Source organism: Echiichthys vipera (genome assembly GCF_963691815.1).
Source record: "Echiichthys vipera genome assembly, chromosome: 6".
Taxonomy (NCBI): domain Eukaryota; kingdom Metazoa; phylum Chordata; class Actinopteri; order Perciformes; family Trachinidae; genus Echiichthys; species Echiichthys vipera.
Window position 1 is genome coordinate 15,825,928 of NC_139831.1, and position 19,962 is coordinate 15,845,889.

At 41.9% G+C, this 19,962-nt stretch overlaps 2 protein-coding genes across 2 annotated transcripts in view; one reads left to right on the forward strand and one right to left on the reverse strand.

Moving 5' to 3' along the window:
* The window catches only part of dock2 (dedicator of cytokinesis 2), a 110,005-nt gene that overhangs the window by 54,593 nt on the left and 35,450 nt on the right, over nucleotides 1-19,962 (forward strand). The gene's annotated exons all lie outside the window — the stretch shown is intronic.
* insyn2b (inhibitory synaptic factor family member 2B) lies at nucleotides 962-11,202 on the reverse strand (the record flags this gene model as incomplete). Its single annotated transcript, XM_083914852.1, has 3 exons — nucleotides 962-1,145; nucleotides 6,034-6,108; nucleotides 9,638-11,202. The coding sequence occupies 3 exons, from the start codon at nucleotides 11,200-11,202 to the stop codon at nucleotides 962-964; spliced, it is 1,824 nt and encodes a 607-aa protein (XP_083770978.1).

Here is a 19,962-nt window from a genome sequence, read left to right on the forward strand (position 1 = left end):
AATCACTCTGTCAGAAAACTTTCAATACTCTGACACGGCCTGTCAGTCTGTGATCAGCCTATCATATCGTCTCTTAATGTATTCTTAACACAATCTCTTTTGTGCTCTTCTATCCCCTGATATCCATCCAGCAAGCTGTCTCTTCTTCTTCTCTTCCACTTATGTCCTCTTTAGCTCTTCAGTTGCTGCTACATCAAAACATTGGCTGCCATGCCGTCCATAGACACAGTATTTGGATTAGTTGTTTAACTGCTTGGATTTTCAGAATCATTCCGATTCCCCTACGTATGTCTGATACAAGTTAGCCAAAGTTATTGTGATGATTCATTTCCAGCGGTAGCGTGAATCCATCCTGGCATAAATCAGTTCATAGATCTGTCCATCTGTCTAGACAGCCACTCAGCCAGTGGTTAGAGCAGTCACCCCATGTAAAGAAGCTGAAGGTCCTCGAGGCAGCGGCCGCGGGTTCCACTCCCACCTGCGCCCCCCGGCTGTCGTATCTAATAAAAAGGCTTGAATACTGCCAAAAAAAACCTTAAACAATACACCTGTCTGTCCTCACAAGTGTCAATGCTTCACCATTCTGTTACAGAATTATTATGAGAAAATGGTATCCTCACTTTGAGTCAGTGGTTAATCATTTGTTAGCTGCTGAAGTCTGGTCCTCACAGAGAGAAGGTCATTGAGATCTTGTTCTCAATATCCGTCTTAACTATATCAGAGGGAAGTTCAGCAGCTTCTTTGGTCCTCGTTTCCTTCTTTAGTGCATTTCCTCTTTCTCTACTTGGTCCCCCGGTGTATATGTTCAGAGCTGATGATGGATTGCTGTGGAAAAGTGCCATTTTCAGGGATGCAACTTGGAAAGTGCAACCACTGATTTAAATGGCACTTAAACACACCCACGGGACCGTGAGGGAGACGATTTATTCTAGAAAGTTGGGGGCCTGTGCTTTTTCAAATCTTACAGCCACCAGAAACACTTCTTGCTGAGTTTTTTGACACGGTCCTTGGTGCTGGGACGGCTTGAGGAGGCAGGGGCTAGCGTGGGCTTGGTCAGAGCGGGAGCAGGCACATCATACTCCCCCTCGAGGGCCTCCATAACCCCCTGGAAGCGTCCCTCCTGCTGCCGGAAATCATGCTCCACACTGGAGAAGAATGAAAGAGAATTCAGTTGAAGGGGGGGAGAGACAAGGGGTGAGGGAGAGGCAGCGGGAGCACAATTTAGAGCTTGGGATAGAGTCTGATCATGTCAAATATATTTATATAGCTCATTTTTCACAAAAAGAGATTAGATGTGAGGGTAGAGAGAGGAGAGGATGAGCCGAGGGATGTGACGGCAGATGGAGGCCCACTGTGCAGAAAGAGAGATTAGAAAGAGAGGGATTGAGAGAAAGGTGAGCGAAGGAGTTTTAGTGACACTATAATGTAAAGTGTATCGCAAAATGCTGACAACAACTTAAAGAGGGGTTGTACTTACATAATGCAGTCATGTCGTGTTCTTAACTCAGATATATGCACCCTCAGCACACACACACACACACACACACTTCCACACGGGTTTCAACTCAACACTCATTTCACGTCCATAGTATTCTTCTTCTTTATGCACCACTAGATCACAGGCTGGTGAGACGAGAGAAGTGGGAGGAGAATGAAAAAAGAGCGCAGGAAAGAGAGGACAGCAAAGAGAAAATGGAGGAGATAAAGGAGCAAGGGAGGTGTTCAAGGCAGACCCTCCTGGCTTTCTTTTTCCATGCTTCTGTCACCCCCCCCTCCCAGCTCTCTTTCTCACCATCCCTCTGAAGTGTCCATTGCTGCAGGTTGTAGTGTAGTAGACTTTGAGTTTTTCCTCTCCTTATGGCAACTGTGTTTTTGTGTGTGAAAGAATGTGCGTTGAATTGGATGACAGGGGGTGGAGCTGCATAGGGCCCCGGCATCTGGAGTTAATGAGCCACATGATGAGAGGCAAGAAGAGCAGAGACAATGACCCACCCTCCCCTAATTCAGTATCTCAACACACACACATACTGTACAAACACATACGTGCTCCCCTGACACCCAGCGTATGCATCTTCGACAACAAGCCCACGGCTGAGTGAGGGTGGGGACTTATGGAAGGAGAGAGGAAAGAAGCTGAATCTCCGCTGGGACATTGGCGGGATAGATAAATGAAAGAAAGGCAAGCTTTAATGAAACAGGGCGGAAAGGTCAAAAAAGAGGGAAATAAAAAGTCACAGGTAGGTAAAGGGGTAGAGGATGAGTGCCACCAGGGACTAGAAGAGGGGGAGAGCAGAAAGGTCTTGGGGAAGGAACTTAGGGAGTGAATAAAGGAGAAAGTAAAAGCTCTGGTAGGCACAGAAGAAGGAAGACGGCTGCCATGAATAAAAGATAAAGGAGATGTACGATGACTACACCCGACCAGATATTGTTCCAACACACAACATACATAAGGAAAGATAAAGTGGTGCACCTGTCCCACATTCACTCATTTTTCTCTTTTTAGAGTGGATGGACTTTTCCTTGTCGGGTCTTTCTGTACCCACACACTTCATTGGGTTTCAACCTCCCCCTCTCTCAATCCTCTCTATGCCTCTCATATCTACCTCTCCCTCACTATTGTTCAGGGTATTACAGCACAGTTGGCTGCTGCTTCATTTGTCAGTGTCTTTGCAACTGTGCATGTGCGTGTGACTGTGTTCTTGTTGCTTCTATACTTTTTTTTAAACCTTCAATAACTAGCTTAAGTGAGGCTGACGGTTGGTCATATAGTGGACATGAGTAGAAGAATATCTTTAAGGTGAATGTACAGTGGGTACAGAAAGTATTCAACCCCCTTAAATTTCTCACACTGTTAATTTGCAGCCAAGTAGATTTTCCCTCAGTAGTGTACACACAGCTCTCCATTTTGACAGAAAAACACAGAATTGTAGAAATTTAATAAAAAAAAACACAAATTGAAATATCACATGGCCATAAGTATACAGACCCTTTACTGTGAAACTCATATATTTAACTCAGGTGATGTCCATTTCTTCTGACCATCCATGAGATGGTTCTTCACTTTTATTGGATTGGACTTGATTAGGGAAGGCACACACCTGTCTTTATAAGACCTTACAGCTCACAGTGCATGTCAGAGCAAATGAGAATCATTAGGTCGAAGGAACCGACCGAAGAGCTCAGAGACAGAACTTCAACTTAAATGATTTTAGCAAATGGCTGCAAATTAACAAAGAGTGAGAAATTAAAGCAGTCTGAATACTTTCCGTACCCACTGTATATGAGTCTGCATATGTCTGCATGTGCTTTTAAACTTCGGAAGGGAAACAGAGGGGCCGTCAAAACCTCTTCTCCCCCTTGTCTCTCATCATACAGATTAATTAGCGCTGACAATGGCAAAACATCTTCAGGCACCAAGCCCACATCAAAACCAACACAATTCATTAGGATGGATGTTTCAGTCCCACACTTACAGTAATTCACCTCCTGCTTGTGTGTCTAACTCTCCCTATCTCTCTTCACCCAGAATCCTCTGAGGGTTTGACAAGGCCGTCCGATCAAACAAATGCAATTTCTGACTTTTGTGTGTGTTTGACACAACAGGCCATTGAAAATGTTTTCTGCATTTGTAATGTGTGTAATTTTCCGTATGAAATATGAAAAGACAATTGATTACGAAGCAGATGCTACATATCTGTCCAAGTCATGAACATCTTTCACATAGCATGTCTATCCATTTCATTGTTTAGCATTTTGCCTGAGTACGTGCAAATGCATATTAAATGCATATACAAAAGTATCCCATAAAAGCTGATTCTTTTTTTTTGTGGGATTAATTAGCATGTGTGTATGCTGAACATGATTATGTTTGTATGTGTGCAAGAAAAACAAAAAGAGAGTGGAGCAGGAAAGAAATTCTCTGAGAAAAGACAAAAGAGGGATGGTAATGATGTGGGCAGCACATACATAAGCAACATTCATATTCATAAAGCAGATTCAAGAGAACCCACCAACAGAGCGTTTATTAAATCAGGACCATTGAAAGTGAGTGATTTAGTCGAGTTACAGACATTATATGTTGTGTATAGGACAACAGCAGAGTGATACGGGAACATTTACAAAAGCTTGTTTGGTTTTTAGTTTAGATGATGAAGACCATAGAGGGAAATCCGCATTAGTATGCATGGCTTACTTTAAAGCAGATGTTTACTTCAGTGGTTGACGTCAAGCTGTCGAATTCTTTACAGAATGATTAAAACAGTTGTGTAAATATTTTTCAGTTTATGAAAATGCATAAAGAAAGAACAATTAGACTACATTAAGTTGTCAGGTAATTTGCCTCCTTAGTTAATGGTGAACTACTGTGTTTGGCTCCTGATTTTTCTTTTTATCATGTTACCGTCATCATTTGTTGTTAAGTTACAGTAATTGACAGACCATCTATTTCTAATGTTTATGTTCTGAGTAAGGGGCAGGCAAAATAGATTAGGTTTATTTTTGAAATGACATAATACTAGTTAATAGAAAATAATAGCACTTCCTGTAAACATTTATTTCCTACACTGCTCATCTATATAGTATATTATGTAGAATATATAGCTTTCAATATATTTTTTCGGGGGAAGCTTTTTTCTCTGTGTTTTGTTGCTTATTCAAAATTCAGCTCCATTATATTCATGTGAGGAAATACTACGTTAAAAATGACCAGAATGATGTATTCTGTGTAAAGTGAGAAAATATTCATGTGTGCTTATTTCCATCTTCCGTGTACATCTTTATGGTTATATACATGCATGTTACTGTACGGCAGCCCTTTCCCCTTGGAGTTCATTACAACTTATACTTAGCTATGGATCCTACTGTGTTAATTAAGATCAATGGGATGCAAGAATGGGATGAAGAGGAAGAGGGAGTGAAGAGGAAGAGGGAGTTTCAGAAAACAAACATGTGTTAAGAGATGGAGAGATAAAACAAGTTATACAGTAGAAAGTGAAAATACGGGAGGGATGAACATGTGAGGCTGCTGGGAGGCGAATGTCTTTACGAGTAAGGGAGAACTGAAGCGATAAAGACGTTGTCAAATGTGTCTTTATCCCTTGTGGCCTGCAAGGGATAATTATAAACATTTGATTGTAAACAAGCAGAATATCCTTCAAGCATAGCCTTGGTCTGGTGCATGCACAACATTTTTAATGCCAGATTATTAAGTCACTCAAGTAAATATTTTCGGTGCTCTTTCTATGTCTGTGGAGAACCTACATTTCTAGCGTGTGTGAGAAATGAAACTTGGAGGTTTGGGTGGGAGTGGGACACAAGTGATTATAGCGTTGGCATGTGACAGATGGAATGAGGTACAGAGGAAACCAGTTTGATTGAAAGTTGGAGATGAAAGGAAGAGAACTTGAGCAGGCTTGGGATGAAAAGATGTCGTGATTTACATAATGGAAAGATGAGAATAAGAGAGGGATGGGGTGGAGGGGATAGGAGGATTAAACTACAGTATGTGGTATCAGATTGTGAGGGTAGCTCTGTAAATTGCAGAGGATCTATGAATGCAATTACCTATTTAGGTCATACACACACAAGGGACGACTGGAACAGGAAAGACACACCATTTAGGTGCTGTATTCATTTGCTTTGTTTGCACAGAACATTCTTTTATGTGTAAATAACTTTCCTGGAGAGATCATCCTTGCGTAATCTCGAGGATACAGTATGCATTAATTTCAATATCACAGGGGGATCACTCATGGTCTCGCATTTTTCATATAATATTGTATGAGTGGTACAATTATTAGAGTGGGAGAGAAGGGCAGAGACAGCAGGATGCCAGAAAGAAAGGCAAATAAAAAATAAAGAAAGAAAAGAACGATTTGCTAAAAAGTGATAAAATGAGTAAAAGCTGAGAGAAAAAGAATGTAAAGAGGAACATTTTCAAGGTTATAAAAAGCATACTGAAGTTTCCATGCTGGTTATGACACTGCAGGAAAGAGTCGCCACTGTTGTGTAAGCTCATTATCGTGATCAGGTTACCTGTAGATGATGCAGGCTGTCTTTTGGCAGGTGGGGCAGTTGTTAATGTCCTGACCAGTTCTGTATGAGCTGCGGCTGCAGAAACAAAAGATGTAAAACATGCACAAACACACAAACACACACACACCCGCACACACACATACACACTTAAAGAAGAACTTGAATTAAACGTACTTGTGCATCTAGATGGCATCTACGCACACGGTGTTATAAATACCTTCTTTTCCCTACCACTGATATTGTTTTGTTAATTCATTTATATCCTTGACATCTTTGAAAAACGATTGCCCTTAATAAATTGATATTGATGATATCAGGTTTTTGTATATGTCACTTAAAGTATTTACAGACTTACAGGGATATTAGGTACTTGGATGAGGTACTTATCCATAGTCAGTGCATTGCGTCATATTCCTACTGTAAGGAGTCTGGTGGCTTTGACGGGAGCATAGAAGTGCTTTAGTTCCCCCCATGTAAACTTAAATAGGACTCCGACAGCAATCTTAAGTGGAGAAAACATTCTAAATATAATGTACACTTGAAATTATAATAATTTTCTTATCTGGGCCTTTTTAGGTGGCTAAAGCACATTTAGCTGCTGTAAACTGCTTACAACTCCATTTTCGAATATCTGAACTATGTCTTTAACGTTGTACACTGATGTTCAACAGCAGAGGAATATGGTAGAAATAACCATTTTGCAGTCACAGCATGCCTTACTTTTCTTTACCGGATAAAGTCTTGCTCTCTTGACTGCTGGTGTCACAACTTTTATTGGTGTCTCCACCCACACATCCTCAATGCATCAGCATCAGGCGTGTTCTCTCGGGCTTGTCATAGGGCACGAAACAACGTGTGATGTTTAGCTCAAGTGATGTACCCCAACAGGAGTGTTCAGGACACTTGAACAGTCCTGGTGGGTTGCCTGCTTGGCATTCCAGGCAGGTGAAACGAACCACCTTCTGTGCAGTGACTGCGTAGGTAGGATTAGTTGGGAGCCAAACATAACGAGACACCGAGCACATCTCAATGCCTTTCTGTGTTGAAAATTGGTGTGCATTACAAGAAAAAAAACAACCACATGATTACACATACAAATTGTGTTATCAAGGTTGAAAAAGACTACAGCGCAAAATACTTAAAAAATAAAGTCAGATAAAAAGATCTAACAAGCTCATACTGACTGCCATTTAATTAAAACACTTTATTTTGCCAAGATGTTTTGGCTGCATCTTACTGAACTGTGTAAATGAAGAAGTAGCTGATTTATGTTGATAAAATAGACATTTTAATTACATGGAGTGAGACCATGTGGCTGGCATCATTTTTCCTACCAGTCTTTATCAAATACAACATCAGCAACAGAAGACAAGTATATGCTTTGGGATAGAAAAGAAAACAAGGAGCAAAGCACAGCGACATATTCTTAGCTCAACCGACACTTTTATCACAGCGGTCCACTTAAAGTGCTTTTATTTCTGGCCCAGATACATGTAGACCTTCTTACTTGCTGGTTCTCTTACTTTTCTCTCTATCTCTCAACTGCTCTCTCTTTCTTTTTTCATCTTTTGTCTGCCTTTCTTACTTTGTTTCACGGCGTTAGCAAGAGGACATGGACATGCAAACACGGACACACTGAAGAACACAAATGCATCCTCTCACTCACACAGGGAAGGACAGCGTGTACACTGAGTTTAGGAGCCTTATTGTGCAATGTAACATTAATTGCATTTCTCAAAGGTAATCCGATAGGGATTAGTCTGAAGCCAGAGACATCTGTTAACCCTCAACAGAAGGAAGGAGGGTAGAAACATGAGTGAAGAAGAGTAAATACATGTAAAGGAGATAAAAAATAGAAAGATTATTTTAGAGAAGATGAGGCAAAAGGGTAAGGAATTAGTTTTACAGAGCCTCGCAAAAGTATTCACTTCCCTTGGTGTTCTTAAAATGAAAGTGTTACATTAAAGTGAAATAAAAGAAAAATCTAAAAAATAAAAAGTTGTTATTACATTTGTATTCACTTCCTTGCTATGAAGCCCCTAAATAAGATCTGGTGTTACCAATTACCTTCAGAAGTCAAACAATTAGTTTGATCTCAGTATGATCTGAATGGCCAGAGTCTGCAACACCACTGAGCAAGGGGCACCATGAAGACTAGGAAGACCAAGGAGATCTCTCAACGGGTCAGGGACAAAGTTCTGGTTCAGGGTTAGGTTAGAAAAAAAGATATGGGAATTTTTTAAACGCCTTACCGAGCACCATTAAACCAATTATTGCAAAATGGAAAGAATATGCCACCACAACAAATCTGCCAAGAGAAGGCCACCCACCAAAACTCACTGACCAGACGAGGAGGAAATTAATCAAAGAGGCAACAAAGAGGTGCTGGAAAGTTCCACAGCAGAGATTTAAGTATCTGTCCATATTAGAGCCACTTTAAGCCGTACACTCCACAGAGCCGGGCTTTATGGAAGGATAGCCAAAACAAATGTAAAAATAAATAAATAATAAAACATAATAATTAAACACTGTAGGTTATATAGGAGGAGGAGAAGAGCCAATGGGCATGAAGGCTTAGGAAGGAGTGGTAGAAAGGAGCTGAAAGTTAGGATGGGAGGAAGACATAGAATGCAAACTACAGGAGAAGAATTACTGACAGTAAAGGTGAAGCGGTGAAGAGGATGGGGAGACAAAGAATAAGGAGTGATAGAGAAACAAAACCGTGACGGCTAACGCATGACAGCAGGGCAGAGTGATGGACAGGTTGTCGGGGCAGAGAGAAGTGGGAAGATCACATAATGGTGAGGGGGCAATGGAGCGATTCAGTTGTTGCGGGCGCGAGTCATGTGTGGAGGTGCAGTGGGAGAGAAAGAAAGCTGAGGAGAGAGAAAAAGGGTATTAATTAAGAGTGTAGGAAAGAAGGGTGCAGGGGTAGAGGTGGATAAGAGGATGAATAGCTTGAAGCTGGGTTAAAGAGCCAAGCAGAAAGGGGAGGGCGTTGATTGAAATAAATTTAGCCCGAAAAGCCAACCGGGATTTATGAAGAGGAGCAGAACAAATGATGTGGAGCAGGGGAGAAGGATTTAAGAATAAAATAATAATTAGAAGAGAGAAAGAAAAGACCTGATCTCGTTTGTTTTTGTGGGTAATGCAATGTCTCGTAGGGACACTGTTACATTGGGGAGTATATAAGATGAAGGGACAGAGGAAGTATCTTCTAGCATTGTCTACAGGCTGGCAGGTATATCCCTACAGGATTAGATTACACACACACACACACAAGCAATTCTCCACGGACATTTGAAATCTATTACACAGACTTGAAAGCCTGTCTGTATATATTGCTATAAAACTTAAAGACACTCTTTTCTTAGTCCAATGCACTCCCTTGACACCCTCTCTTCCTTTTCTTCTTCTTTTTCTTTCTCTAGTTCCTTATCTCCATTGCTATTTTTCACTGTCTAACTTTCTTGTTTTTTCTCATTTCAAAACATCCTCAAAATTATTCTTTTTCTCTTCTTATATCCTTTCATCCCCCCTCTCTCTCCTCCTTTCCTCCAAGTCCCGTCCCCAGCACCGCCACCCATTAACTCCCGTCTCTCACCCTTCGCTGAGGGCCTTGCTCTTCTCCAGGTCTTGAATGACATTCAGAAGCACCTTGATCTTCTCCTGGTTGGACTGTAGGTTCTCCTCCACGCTCTGCAACTTCCTCTCCAGTCTGTGTGGTGGGTTTCCTGCGGGTTCAGCCAACAATCCCCCTGGAGCCCCGTTACATTGTGCTTTAATATGAGTCTTACAAGGCAGAGTTTGGTCGTCAAACGATTTGCTTTTCTGTTTCGCGTAGTCCTTGAGTTTGATCTGTTCTTGTTTGGGAGTGTTTGTTTTCCCCTGGGTGTTTTTGGTTTGCGCTACAGGTGTGGCCGGTTTGGAATGAGTGGCTTTAGGAGAGTTTTTTAGTGGGAGAGGAGGGGTGTTTGTACACTTTAAGTTACTGTGAAGGAAAGGAGCTGGATGTTTAGAAGTGACGCGGGCTGGTGTGTGTTCATCAGACTGCTGGATTTTAGCCCGGTCATAGTTATGTTTGTCAGTCAATTTTGGCTCTGTCACCTCTGCAGATGGTGTGTGTGGTCTTTGTGTATTTGTGGTAGCACTGGTCCTATCTGTGTTGTTGTGCAAGTGTGTGTCTGTTGTTTGTGTGGCTGAGTCCTTGCAATGAGTAAAGTCGGCAGAATGAGGCCGTGTCTGCTGCTTTGATTCTTTTGTTTTGTTCCGGATGTGTGATGTGTGGTTGGAATGTGAGCTGTGTGTTTTTGGTATAGTGTGGGACAGCTGTGGTATTTGAGAAGTCTTTACTGATGTGTGCACGGAGGCGTTTGCTGTGTCTGTTTTCTTGGTACAGGGCTGAGAGTCCAGAGCACATTCTTTTCTCGACTGGTTGGGAGCCACAGACGCTTTCCGTGGTGGATTAGGTAAAGTCTGGCTGGCTGTTATTTGATTGACAGCCTTCCTGCGACACGCGCCGGTGCACGGTGTAATCTGTGATCGTCTCCTCCCACATGTTCCACAAAGGCTGGGTTGGGAAGTCGCCATCACTCGACATGGCCGCGGTGGGGTGGCGTGCACGGTTGTACATACGCTCCCTGTCTTTAATACCGAGCGATGGCCCTCCCCGCGTAGAGACTGAACCCTCCTCCTCTCTCGGGCAGGCTCCTTAGCTTCTGTGGCCTCAGTGCAAACCCCTCCCACCACATCTGAGGCTACCACGCTGCCATTTGTATACCGAGCTTTCCTTTTATCTCTCGTGTCCTTGGGGTTCATCCGTATAGTCTTGATCTGGCAGTAAACTCCACTGCCCGACCCCTGTGACCCCATGTCGTCCTGTGCCAGGGTATTGATCTCGTTTTGAGATGTTTCCTTGGACACTGGCAGATTGTTGCTGTCACTTCTGATAACTCCCCCTGTCTCCACTGCCGTTTTTTTGTCGGTTGCCATTGTGAGTGGCCGATGTGTGTTGGTTAGTTGACCGCCGTGTTGTTTGATGGAGGGGAGAGTCCGCAGTCCGGGAGATGTTTGCACCCCGACGCTGCACAGCGGCCCCCATCGCCCCCCTGCCAGGGGAACCCCCAGCGCAGGCACTGGATTAGTTGGGTCAGCCACCCTCCTGCCCATACTCCTCTGCAGGTTGGCTCAGCCCCCTGAGGAGCAGAACGGGACGGAGGCAAGCAGTGACATTAGCCAACGTCAGCAGGATTATATCCAATAAAAAACGTGAATGTTTACAGCTTTTGTTTACCCAAATGAATTTGTGTTCATGAGGCAGTGTGAGTGAGTGAGTTTGCTGGAGACAGGAATTCAATATCCAATAAGGCTTTAAACCCTCAATGTCCTTCCATTAATGACCTCCTTACTAGATTAGCTATTTCTGATTGGACATCACTGTCAAGGCTTTTCTCAGTCTCTAACCAGCCTCCTGCAAACGATGATTTGGATGGATTCTCTCGGCATTGCAGGTTTGCTCTGGAGAGAGAGAGGGAGAGAGACAAAGAGAGAGGCAATGAATAAGTGAAACAACAGAAGAAAGGAGGCAGAGCGGGAATAAATGGTTAGATTGGCAAGAAAACAACAACATTAGGCACGTAAAGCACCATATAAAAGCTTCGACCTCAACTGAATGCACACACTGACCGGATCGATAGAACTCTATCAACCTCTTAATAGACCAGCAGGTGGGTGGGAGTTACAGAAGCAAAACCCTAAATCTCATCAAGCTGTTCCTCTCGAGGCAACAGAATATACTAGGGGTATCTTAAGGGTAATAACTTATGTCTCTATAAAGCTGCAAGTTAAACACACACCCAGAGAACAGTCAATACAGACACTGTAGTCTTTTATTACGTACTGATCCAGCGTGACACATTTCAAACATGGCAATGTCTGCCTCCCACAGCAGCATGATGCATCGTGCCTCAACATTTCTCATGGAAGCAGTTTGAAATCTGTCTAATGAGTTTGGCACAATGTTAAACTCTGCAACATTGTTTCTGCCCGTCTTCGTGTTTCTCATTGAGGTAGACAGGCATGATGCCTGAAGTCAGTTGATACATACTTTACTTAGTGTTTAATTGATTGTTAGGCAACCAGATATATTGGAATGCATTGTTAGGTTATGTTAAAGCCTTATCCTTATCTGTACTAATATGCTTGATCAACATCTATGGGTTATTTGGTAGGGAAGCAGAATACCCGTTTCACACTGAATCACTTCAAATCACCTGAGAATCGACTCATAATACTAATGTTGCACTATAACACTATGACACTATGGTGAGCTGATAACATTGGCACAATATGTGAATATTTTCTTCAGGAGGAAATTGGACCATTTTGCAGCACATATTGGCAGGATGTGTCAAAAATTGATAAGAAAGTACATGGAGGTTGTATAAACATATATATGCAATTTATACTCCATCTAAAAGCATGAAAGATAGGCGGGAGCCATATTTGTCAGGTTTGAAATGAGCAATAATTAAAACTAATGGAAACAGGTTATCACCATAGATTATAAAATATAAACTCTCTGTGATGACACCCATAGGTGTCATTGTGAAGCTCAGTGTGGGCAGCTTCGGCTTGAAAGTGCCTGTCGGTGCCTAGCTCCCGGCTAATCCAAAAAAGGGCAAATATGCGTACATGGAGCAGTCTATGCTAGTCTCTTGTGAAGGTTCCCATCTGTCATTCAAAGGGACATGCCCATAATTATGCATAACCTTAAGCCTTAATATAGTTTAGATAGTGTGTTGTATAAAAATGCACTCCCTGTACTGTTGTCATGAACTGAGAAATTAGCTATAGAGACCAAAACTGTTTGTAGACTGTATACATTTTTATTTCTGCTGTCAACTTAAAGTATTTTCTCCCTCTCAAGTGGCAATTTGGGGAACTACAGTTTTTGGCACTTTCACTTCCATATTTCAGCCTCGGAGAATGCCATTTGTTTAAAGTCATATGCAATTGTTCTGTGATCCCAAAGTGTCTCTGCACAAAATTCAAGCATCAGTACATTTTAGACATTGTAGATCCAGGTCAGAGCAAATTTCTCTACCAGTCTATCCACCTACATTTAAATCAGAACAACTCAGGAAGCCAGTCAGTGCTGATTCCTGAATATCGATGCTTTCCCGAGAGAGCATTTTTGGGTGAAATTAGTCCAAGGCATCGGACTGAAATCTTCTTAATGCCTCCATCAATATTGGGTTTTCTTTTTCTACTGTCTACACCACAGCATTGTCCTTTTATTGCAGTTACTGTGGGATGTTAAACCAGCTAGCATAAACACATGCACATACACACACACACACACACACACACACACACACACACACACACACACACACACACACACACACACACACACACACACACACACACACACACACACACACACACTTTAGATAATTGTATGCTTCCTGCTGATGGAACATCACAGCACAGATCCTTGCTGTATAGACTGAAGGTTGGAGCACTGAAATATTTTTCAAAATCAATTAAATTTGGCTTTGTTCACCTATTAGTTTCAGAACCCATGAGACACAAAGACAATAATAACAATTTCATAAGAAGGATTGTCTCAAATCAGGTGTCATATTTATGGTCAAGGTTTCCAGAAGTTTTAGAAATATGCCAGCCTTTGTAGTTAAAAATATGTTCATATTCATACTGACTTCCACGAGCCTGCTGCACTAATAGTTCATATGTATTCAGGATCAGAGTTATGCACACATTCACTCAAAGCAATGCTCTGTGACCTATACCCACTCTTTTTGAAGTCTAATGTCACATGCTGTTTTGGCAGCATGAGCAGAATAGAAATGGGCAGTTTATCCCTTTTTATCCCTTTTTTTTCTGACAGCAAGCGTAATTAATATTGTCAATCTCTTTGGAATTTCAGTTTTCATTTCATAATATTAAAGATTTAAACTGAGTGAATGCAGTTTATTATGCTGATGGGCCTGCCCATGGGCCGCAGAATTTATTTACAACAGTTTAAAATTAGACTCTTTTCAGTCTGTATCCCTACTTTATGAAACTTTATGCACGTTAGCTGAGGCAAAATGTCACACAGTTCCCACCCAGCGTTTGTGCTCATGACAAAGTTCCTGGGCCACAATCTTTCTCGTGAGCATCGTTGACAGCCAGCAGAGCTTTGAAATGCAAGGTCTTTATGTAAGGCACTATAGATCAAAATATTTCTACTTAGGTAACATATTGCTGCTATTTATATGATACCTTGACAGATTTTATTGGCTCAGGGTCTGATACATTGCCTGTGCAAATATTTGCAAAGTAGGCCGCAGCCACCGGGTTGATTAGGAATGGACTGAGATGTGTTTGCAAAAAGAAATTTCACATGATGATGATGAGGATCATTTTCTTGAGAGAAAAAGAGAGAGAGCCAGTGTTTGTGTGTGATAGAGAGAATGAGGACTTCAGATGTGCGTGCATATGTACGAGTGTGTGGCTGAGTGTGCATACGTGTTGTCGAGCAGTTTGCCTTGGGATTCAGACTGTCAATTGAAGTTTTTTTTCACTGCAGCTCATTTCCAAGCATGTGTATTTCCACCAGCAGCCACGCCAGACAGCAGAACACCTGCTCTCTCTCTCTCTCTCTCTCTCTCTCTCTCTCTCTCTCTCTCTCTCTCTCTCTCTCTCTCTCTCTCTCTCTTTGTGCCTCATTGAGGATTTTGCATGGGGCTATAGCTGTCAATGTCTTTGTATCAAAGATTAACCCAACTGTCTCCAATAAATGTCCTTTCTGTGATAGTCCAGAAACCGGCAAAAAGGCTTGATTCTTTGTTGTTGTAAAGCTGTTCAACTTCAGACTGTATTCAGGGGGTTTGACTGTAAAGGGTCCACAACCACTTCCCTTTAAAGATTTTTTCGGGGCCTTTTCATGCCTTTATTGGATGGGACAGCTTGAAGAATGACAGGAAACAGGACTGAGAGAGAGGGGGGGCGACATGCAGCAAAGGGCCGCAGGTGGGAATCCAACCACAGCCGCTGGGTCAAGGACTTCTTGCCTCCGTGCATGAGGCGTCCCCACAACCACTCTCCTGTTTGTGCTAGATACAATGGTGTAAGAGAAATGCAAAAAAATATGGCAACTGCTTAATTTTGTGATAGGAGAGACAAAGTTGGCTCTATATAAGGGTAGAAAAAAGAAGGCTGAAAATGTTACTTTTCATGAGTACAGCTTTAGTGAAAGCCAGAGTATGGATGGATTTTAGATTTCACATGGCTATGAACAGTTGAATTAATTTTGTGACAATGTGGTGTTATGCTGAAATAATCTGCTCAGTAATGGATAATACATTATGTAGCAGTACTGAAGTATTTATGATACCAATTTTAATGAGTTTTAAAAAATAGAAATCTCTCTTTCTCTATCTGTCTGTCTAACCCACAGACATCAGGCTTTTATCTTGGTGTTTATTCCCAACAAATTACTCTTTCGTTGTAGTAACATATACTGTATAAAACAGAAAGGCAACTTGTCTACTGGCAATGGGAAAGGAGTCCATTACCAGCAAATAGATGCTCATTTTGGTGGGGAAAAGGTTTCTATTTATCTCTCCTTGCTGTTACCGTCTATATACAGTGTGTGTGTGTGTGTGTGTGTGTGAGTGCATGTTTGTGTGTGTGCCAACAATTTCAAGTCTCGCTCTTCACCTCTGACCTGCAGGCTGTCAGGCAGAAAGTGGCACCATATCCTTAGAAGTCAGTTTCTCTGTTTCACACATCCGTCTCTCTTCATCTTTCCACCTCTCTCTCTCTCTTTCTCTCTCTCTCTCTCTCTCCCTCTCTCGCTCTTTCTTTGCTCTCGCTCTCACTCTCTACATCTCACTGGTTATCACTCCCCTCTCGTCGCCTTCGTCTTTCATCGTTCCCTGTGTTTGTTGTGGCACTTTTCCACTCAACGCCCCCTTTTCCATCTCTGTCATGCTGTTTTTGATTTCCTGTGTGTTTCTCCCTCCCTCCACTCTGTCTCTATAGTTAATCTTAGTTGCTCGCCCATCTCACACCTCTGGTTGTGCAGAATGAGTTGGGAGGAGAAGGGGAGGTGATTCTATTGGCTGGAGGATGAAGGGGAGATGACATAAAAGGAGAACAAGGGGGACAGCAACACAGGGAGGTGCAGAAGAGGTGGTGAAGGGATAAGGGGGGGGGCAGATGAAGGAGAGGGGTCGTGGACAGGATGAAAGTGAAGCTAATGTGTACTGTGTGTGTGTGTGTGTGTGTGTGTGTGTGTGTGTGTGTGTGTGTGTGTGTGTGTGTGTGTGTGTGTGTGTGTTTGTCTGTGTGTGTAAGAGGAAGAGATGTCAAGGTCTATTTTCCCTGAGTTGAAATCTCCAAAAGTGTTTGATAGAGTTGGTTAAAGTATAAAGAGAGAAGCATGGCAGAGACAGATGCGTGCAGCGACAGACATTAAATGGGAGGGGGATCTGGGAAGGCGCACACGCTGCTTGCCAGTAATCAATACAGACTGCAAGTGTGCTTGAGCATCTGTCAGCACACACACTAACAAACACACACATAGACACTCCTTTACACACTACGGGGAGTTTTTTGACGGGGTGTAGCTTCTTATGAAATCTGTTTATACATGCACCGAGTTTAATTTACCAGTTGGAGGATTTGGGCTGTTCAAGAACTGTCTGCAACACAAGCAGTCTCAGCGAGGCCATATGTGTGGGTATCTGTACGTACATGTGTGTGAATGAGGGTACACCCACACATTTGCAGTGGTAACAGAGCGCTGAATGCTACGGCGAACGGAGTCCCCTGTCGTTTCAAGGTGAGCCTCATTTTTCAACTGCCGATTGACGGTGTGTGTGTGTGTGTGTGTGTGTGTGTGTGTGTGTGTGTGTGTGTGTGCGCGTGTCTGTGTGTTTTAAGGGAGACTGAGACTCGGTTTACTGCTCTGAAATCACAATGCTTTCTCAGTCAGTGTGTCTCGCCACTCGCTGCCACAACAGAAAAAGAAATCAGGACTTTATTTACCCTTTGAGACACGGTACACATCACATTTTTGGTAGTATAGTCAGTTTTTTTTCTTTTTGCTGTAAGAAAATGACTTTTCTATTTTAGCATTTGACTTTCTGCACCACCTCTTGGCTCTGTTTTTTTTCTTTTCCTTTGCTTTTTACTTACTGCAGCTTTAAGTCAAATGATTTCGGGCCATTTATTATAACAGTTCAACTTGGCCTGAGAAGGATCCACTTTTAAAGGGTGCTCGACAAATCAATCTGAATATGTATGCATAATCTATTTTCTCTAACCTCTTATCTTATTCTAGTGTTGTGCAATAAAGTACAAATTTTATATTTTTCATAAAAAATGACTCATCAAAATCAGACATAATTTTATGACAGCATTGCACAAGCATTTGTAATTATTAACTACATTAAAGATAAAGGACTAATGGTTATGTTTTTGTCTTGGTTGGTTGGTTTGTTTGTTTATCTGTCGGCAGGATTACAGAATAACTACTAGCCTGATTTTTATGAAACTTGGTGGAAAGGTGTAGCGTCGGCCAAGGAAGAACCCATTACATTTTGGAGTGGATCCGGATCACAAGGCAGATACACAAGTTAATTATCACTTTCATGAACATTGCGAGATGGGCATTGGTGCTGTATTCGTATGGTGTCAGAATAATTAGAAAAATTTGTTCCCCACTGGAAAAATTCACACTGCATTAACGTGTGATATTGGGCATGCCTTGGCAGAGTTCTGTGCTCTCCAAGTGTCCTTCTAATTGTAGGAGGAAGTTGGACTGATGTCAGCACAGGCAGCCACAGTGATCTGCTAAGGAAGAGTGTGAGCTGTTAGATTATTAAGACCTCCTCTCTGACTTGTTTTAATGTGATTGATGGTTGAAAAAAGACTGCCAGTGTGAGCAGCAGACAAGCTTTCAGACAGGTCAGTTAGACTGAACAGCTCATTACGACGTCTCTGCCTCACCTGAACGAACATGATACTAAAAAGAAAACTCAGCAGAATTGCTGAGAATCCCTTCTCAGCTCTTTAGAAATAGAATGCAGCTTGTTCGTAACCTCTAATGCGTGTGTAATAAGTACTATGAAGAAACGGAGAAAAGCGTTTTCTGTCAATATTAGCAGTAGTAAATACTAGTATTTGTTTAATGTCTGCTTGTAGATTAATATTGCATGTCTGCAGATGCAGTTTTTGCATGCTGCATTGCAGATATACAGTATGTGTGTATGTATGCATGTATGCACCCTTAATCCGGGTTTTTTTTGTCTCCATAAGTGGTTTCACTTTTTTCTCAACTGTCATGATACAGTATAACATTTATCTCTGGTCCTCACACAGAATGAAGGATCATCAAAACAACAGACAACCTGCTCACCTGCCGTCTGTTTTGTTGTGAATTTTAATTGGGTTCAACTGTATTTTTTCAGGTACAGTGCACTTTAATCAGCATTTCAACTGAAGAGCCAGAAGCCACAAAGGCTAACATTTATCTCACAAAAGCCAAGTACTCCAGCCAACCCTGCATAATCCAAGATTGGTTCTCATTGAAGCATTGTTTGGGACAGATTGTGTGAGACTCGCTGATAGTAGGAGACTCAAGTGTATCTTCAAAGCAACTGGTGCCAACAACAGAAACTGTTTGCGTCTGAGAAACTTGCAAGATTGGGAACTTAATATAGGTTTCTGGCACACGCTTGCACTACAATTACATTATGGCATTTCTTTTGTCACGACCACCCACACCTCAATACAGAGCAACTAACCCACCAGACAAGAAAACCACTAATGTCTGGCTTTTGTCAGTGGTCAAGGTTACTATCAGCATTCATTCCCCCGGAGAAATCACTTTTCTTTAGTCACAGGTATTTATCAGCTTCAGCTCCAATTGGCACTGATGGAAAAATGATACTTGGGAGGGGGGCACGCTTATTTGAAACCTTTTTCTGGTTCAATGCTATCCTGAAGTCAGTAACTTGTACAACTCTTTGTCATCTCAGCTACAAATGATGTCTGTCTCTGTGCAAGCAGCACTCAGACGTATTTCAGAATTAGTCTGCACAGAGTTTGTATAAGATATAAAAAAGAAAATCTAACAAGGTTTGTGACATTGAATGTGACACAACAGAAAAAACATAACAAAACAAAACACTAAATGGTTTACTTGTCTACTGGCAGTGGGAAAGGAGTCTATCGACTGATTTCGTTGGTGTTCCAGCATTAAAAAATATGCTATACATGTTAATTTTGTAGGGAAAGGGGTATAACATGAATACATGTACAAATATGCAGTTTTAACAGTTTAAGATTTAATATTATTAATATATTAGATACATATTTAACAAATAAACAATACAAAAAAGGTTTTATGTGTTATATATGTGATGTTGGGAACTTGCAATACCACGGTGAATCGGACAATGAGGGATATCCATCTTGCAGAAGCAGCCAGTCTGTTAAGCCAAGGATTCAGTCTGAGATGTATCAGCATATCTTTGAGCTCTGTTCATCGTGTCAAATCTTCCCCTGCTCTGTTGGTCACTTTTTCTGATCTGCTTAGCTCCTGAAACTCTCCAGAGCCAGAAGGCATGTTATGTTACTATGACAAGCTGCAACCATAAGTTATCAAGTCATTAGCGGTTTTGAAATGTTATTTAAAACGCAGCAAAAATGAACATGCACCCCCCCTTGGCCCGCCCTCAAGGACACTTTCGGAGCCACTGCTCTACCGCACATTGTGTTCTATGTCTTCATGATAGATTTACATTACAATCTGGCCCACCATCTTTGTTATGCTTATGAACATTTATCTTTTGCCGCAATGTGTCTAGAGACCCTCGAGGCTATACGATATGCCTTGAGCCAACAATGCCC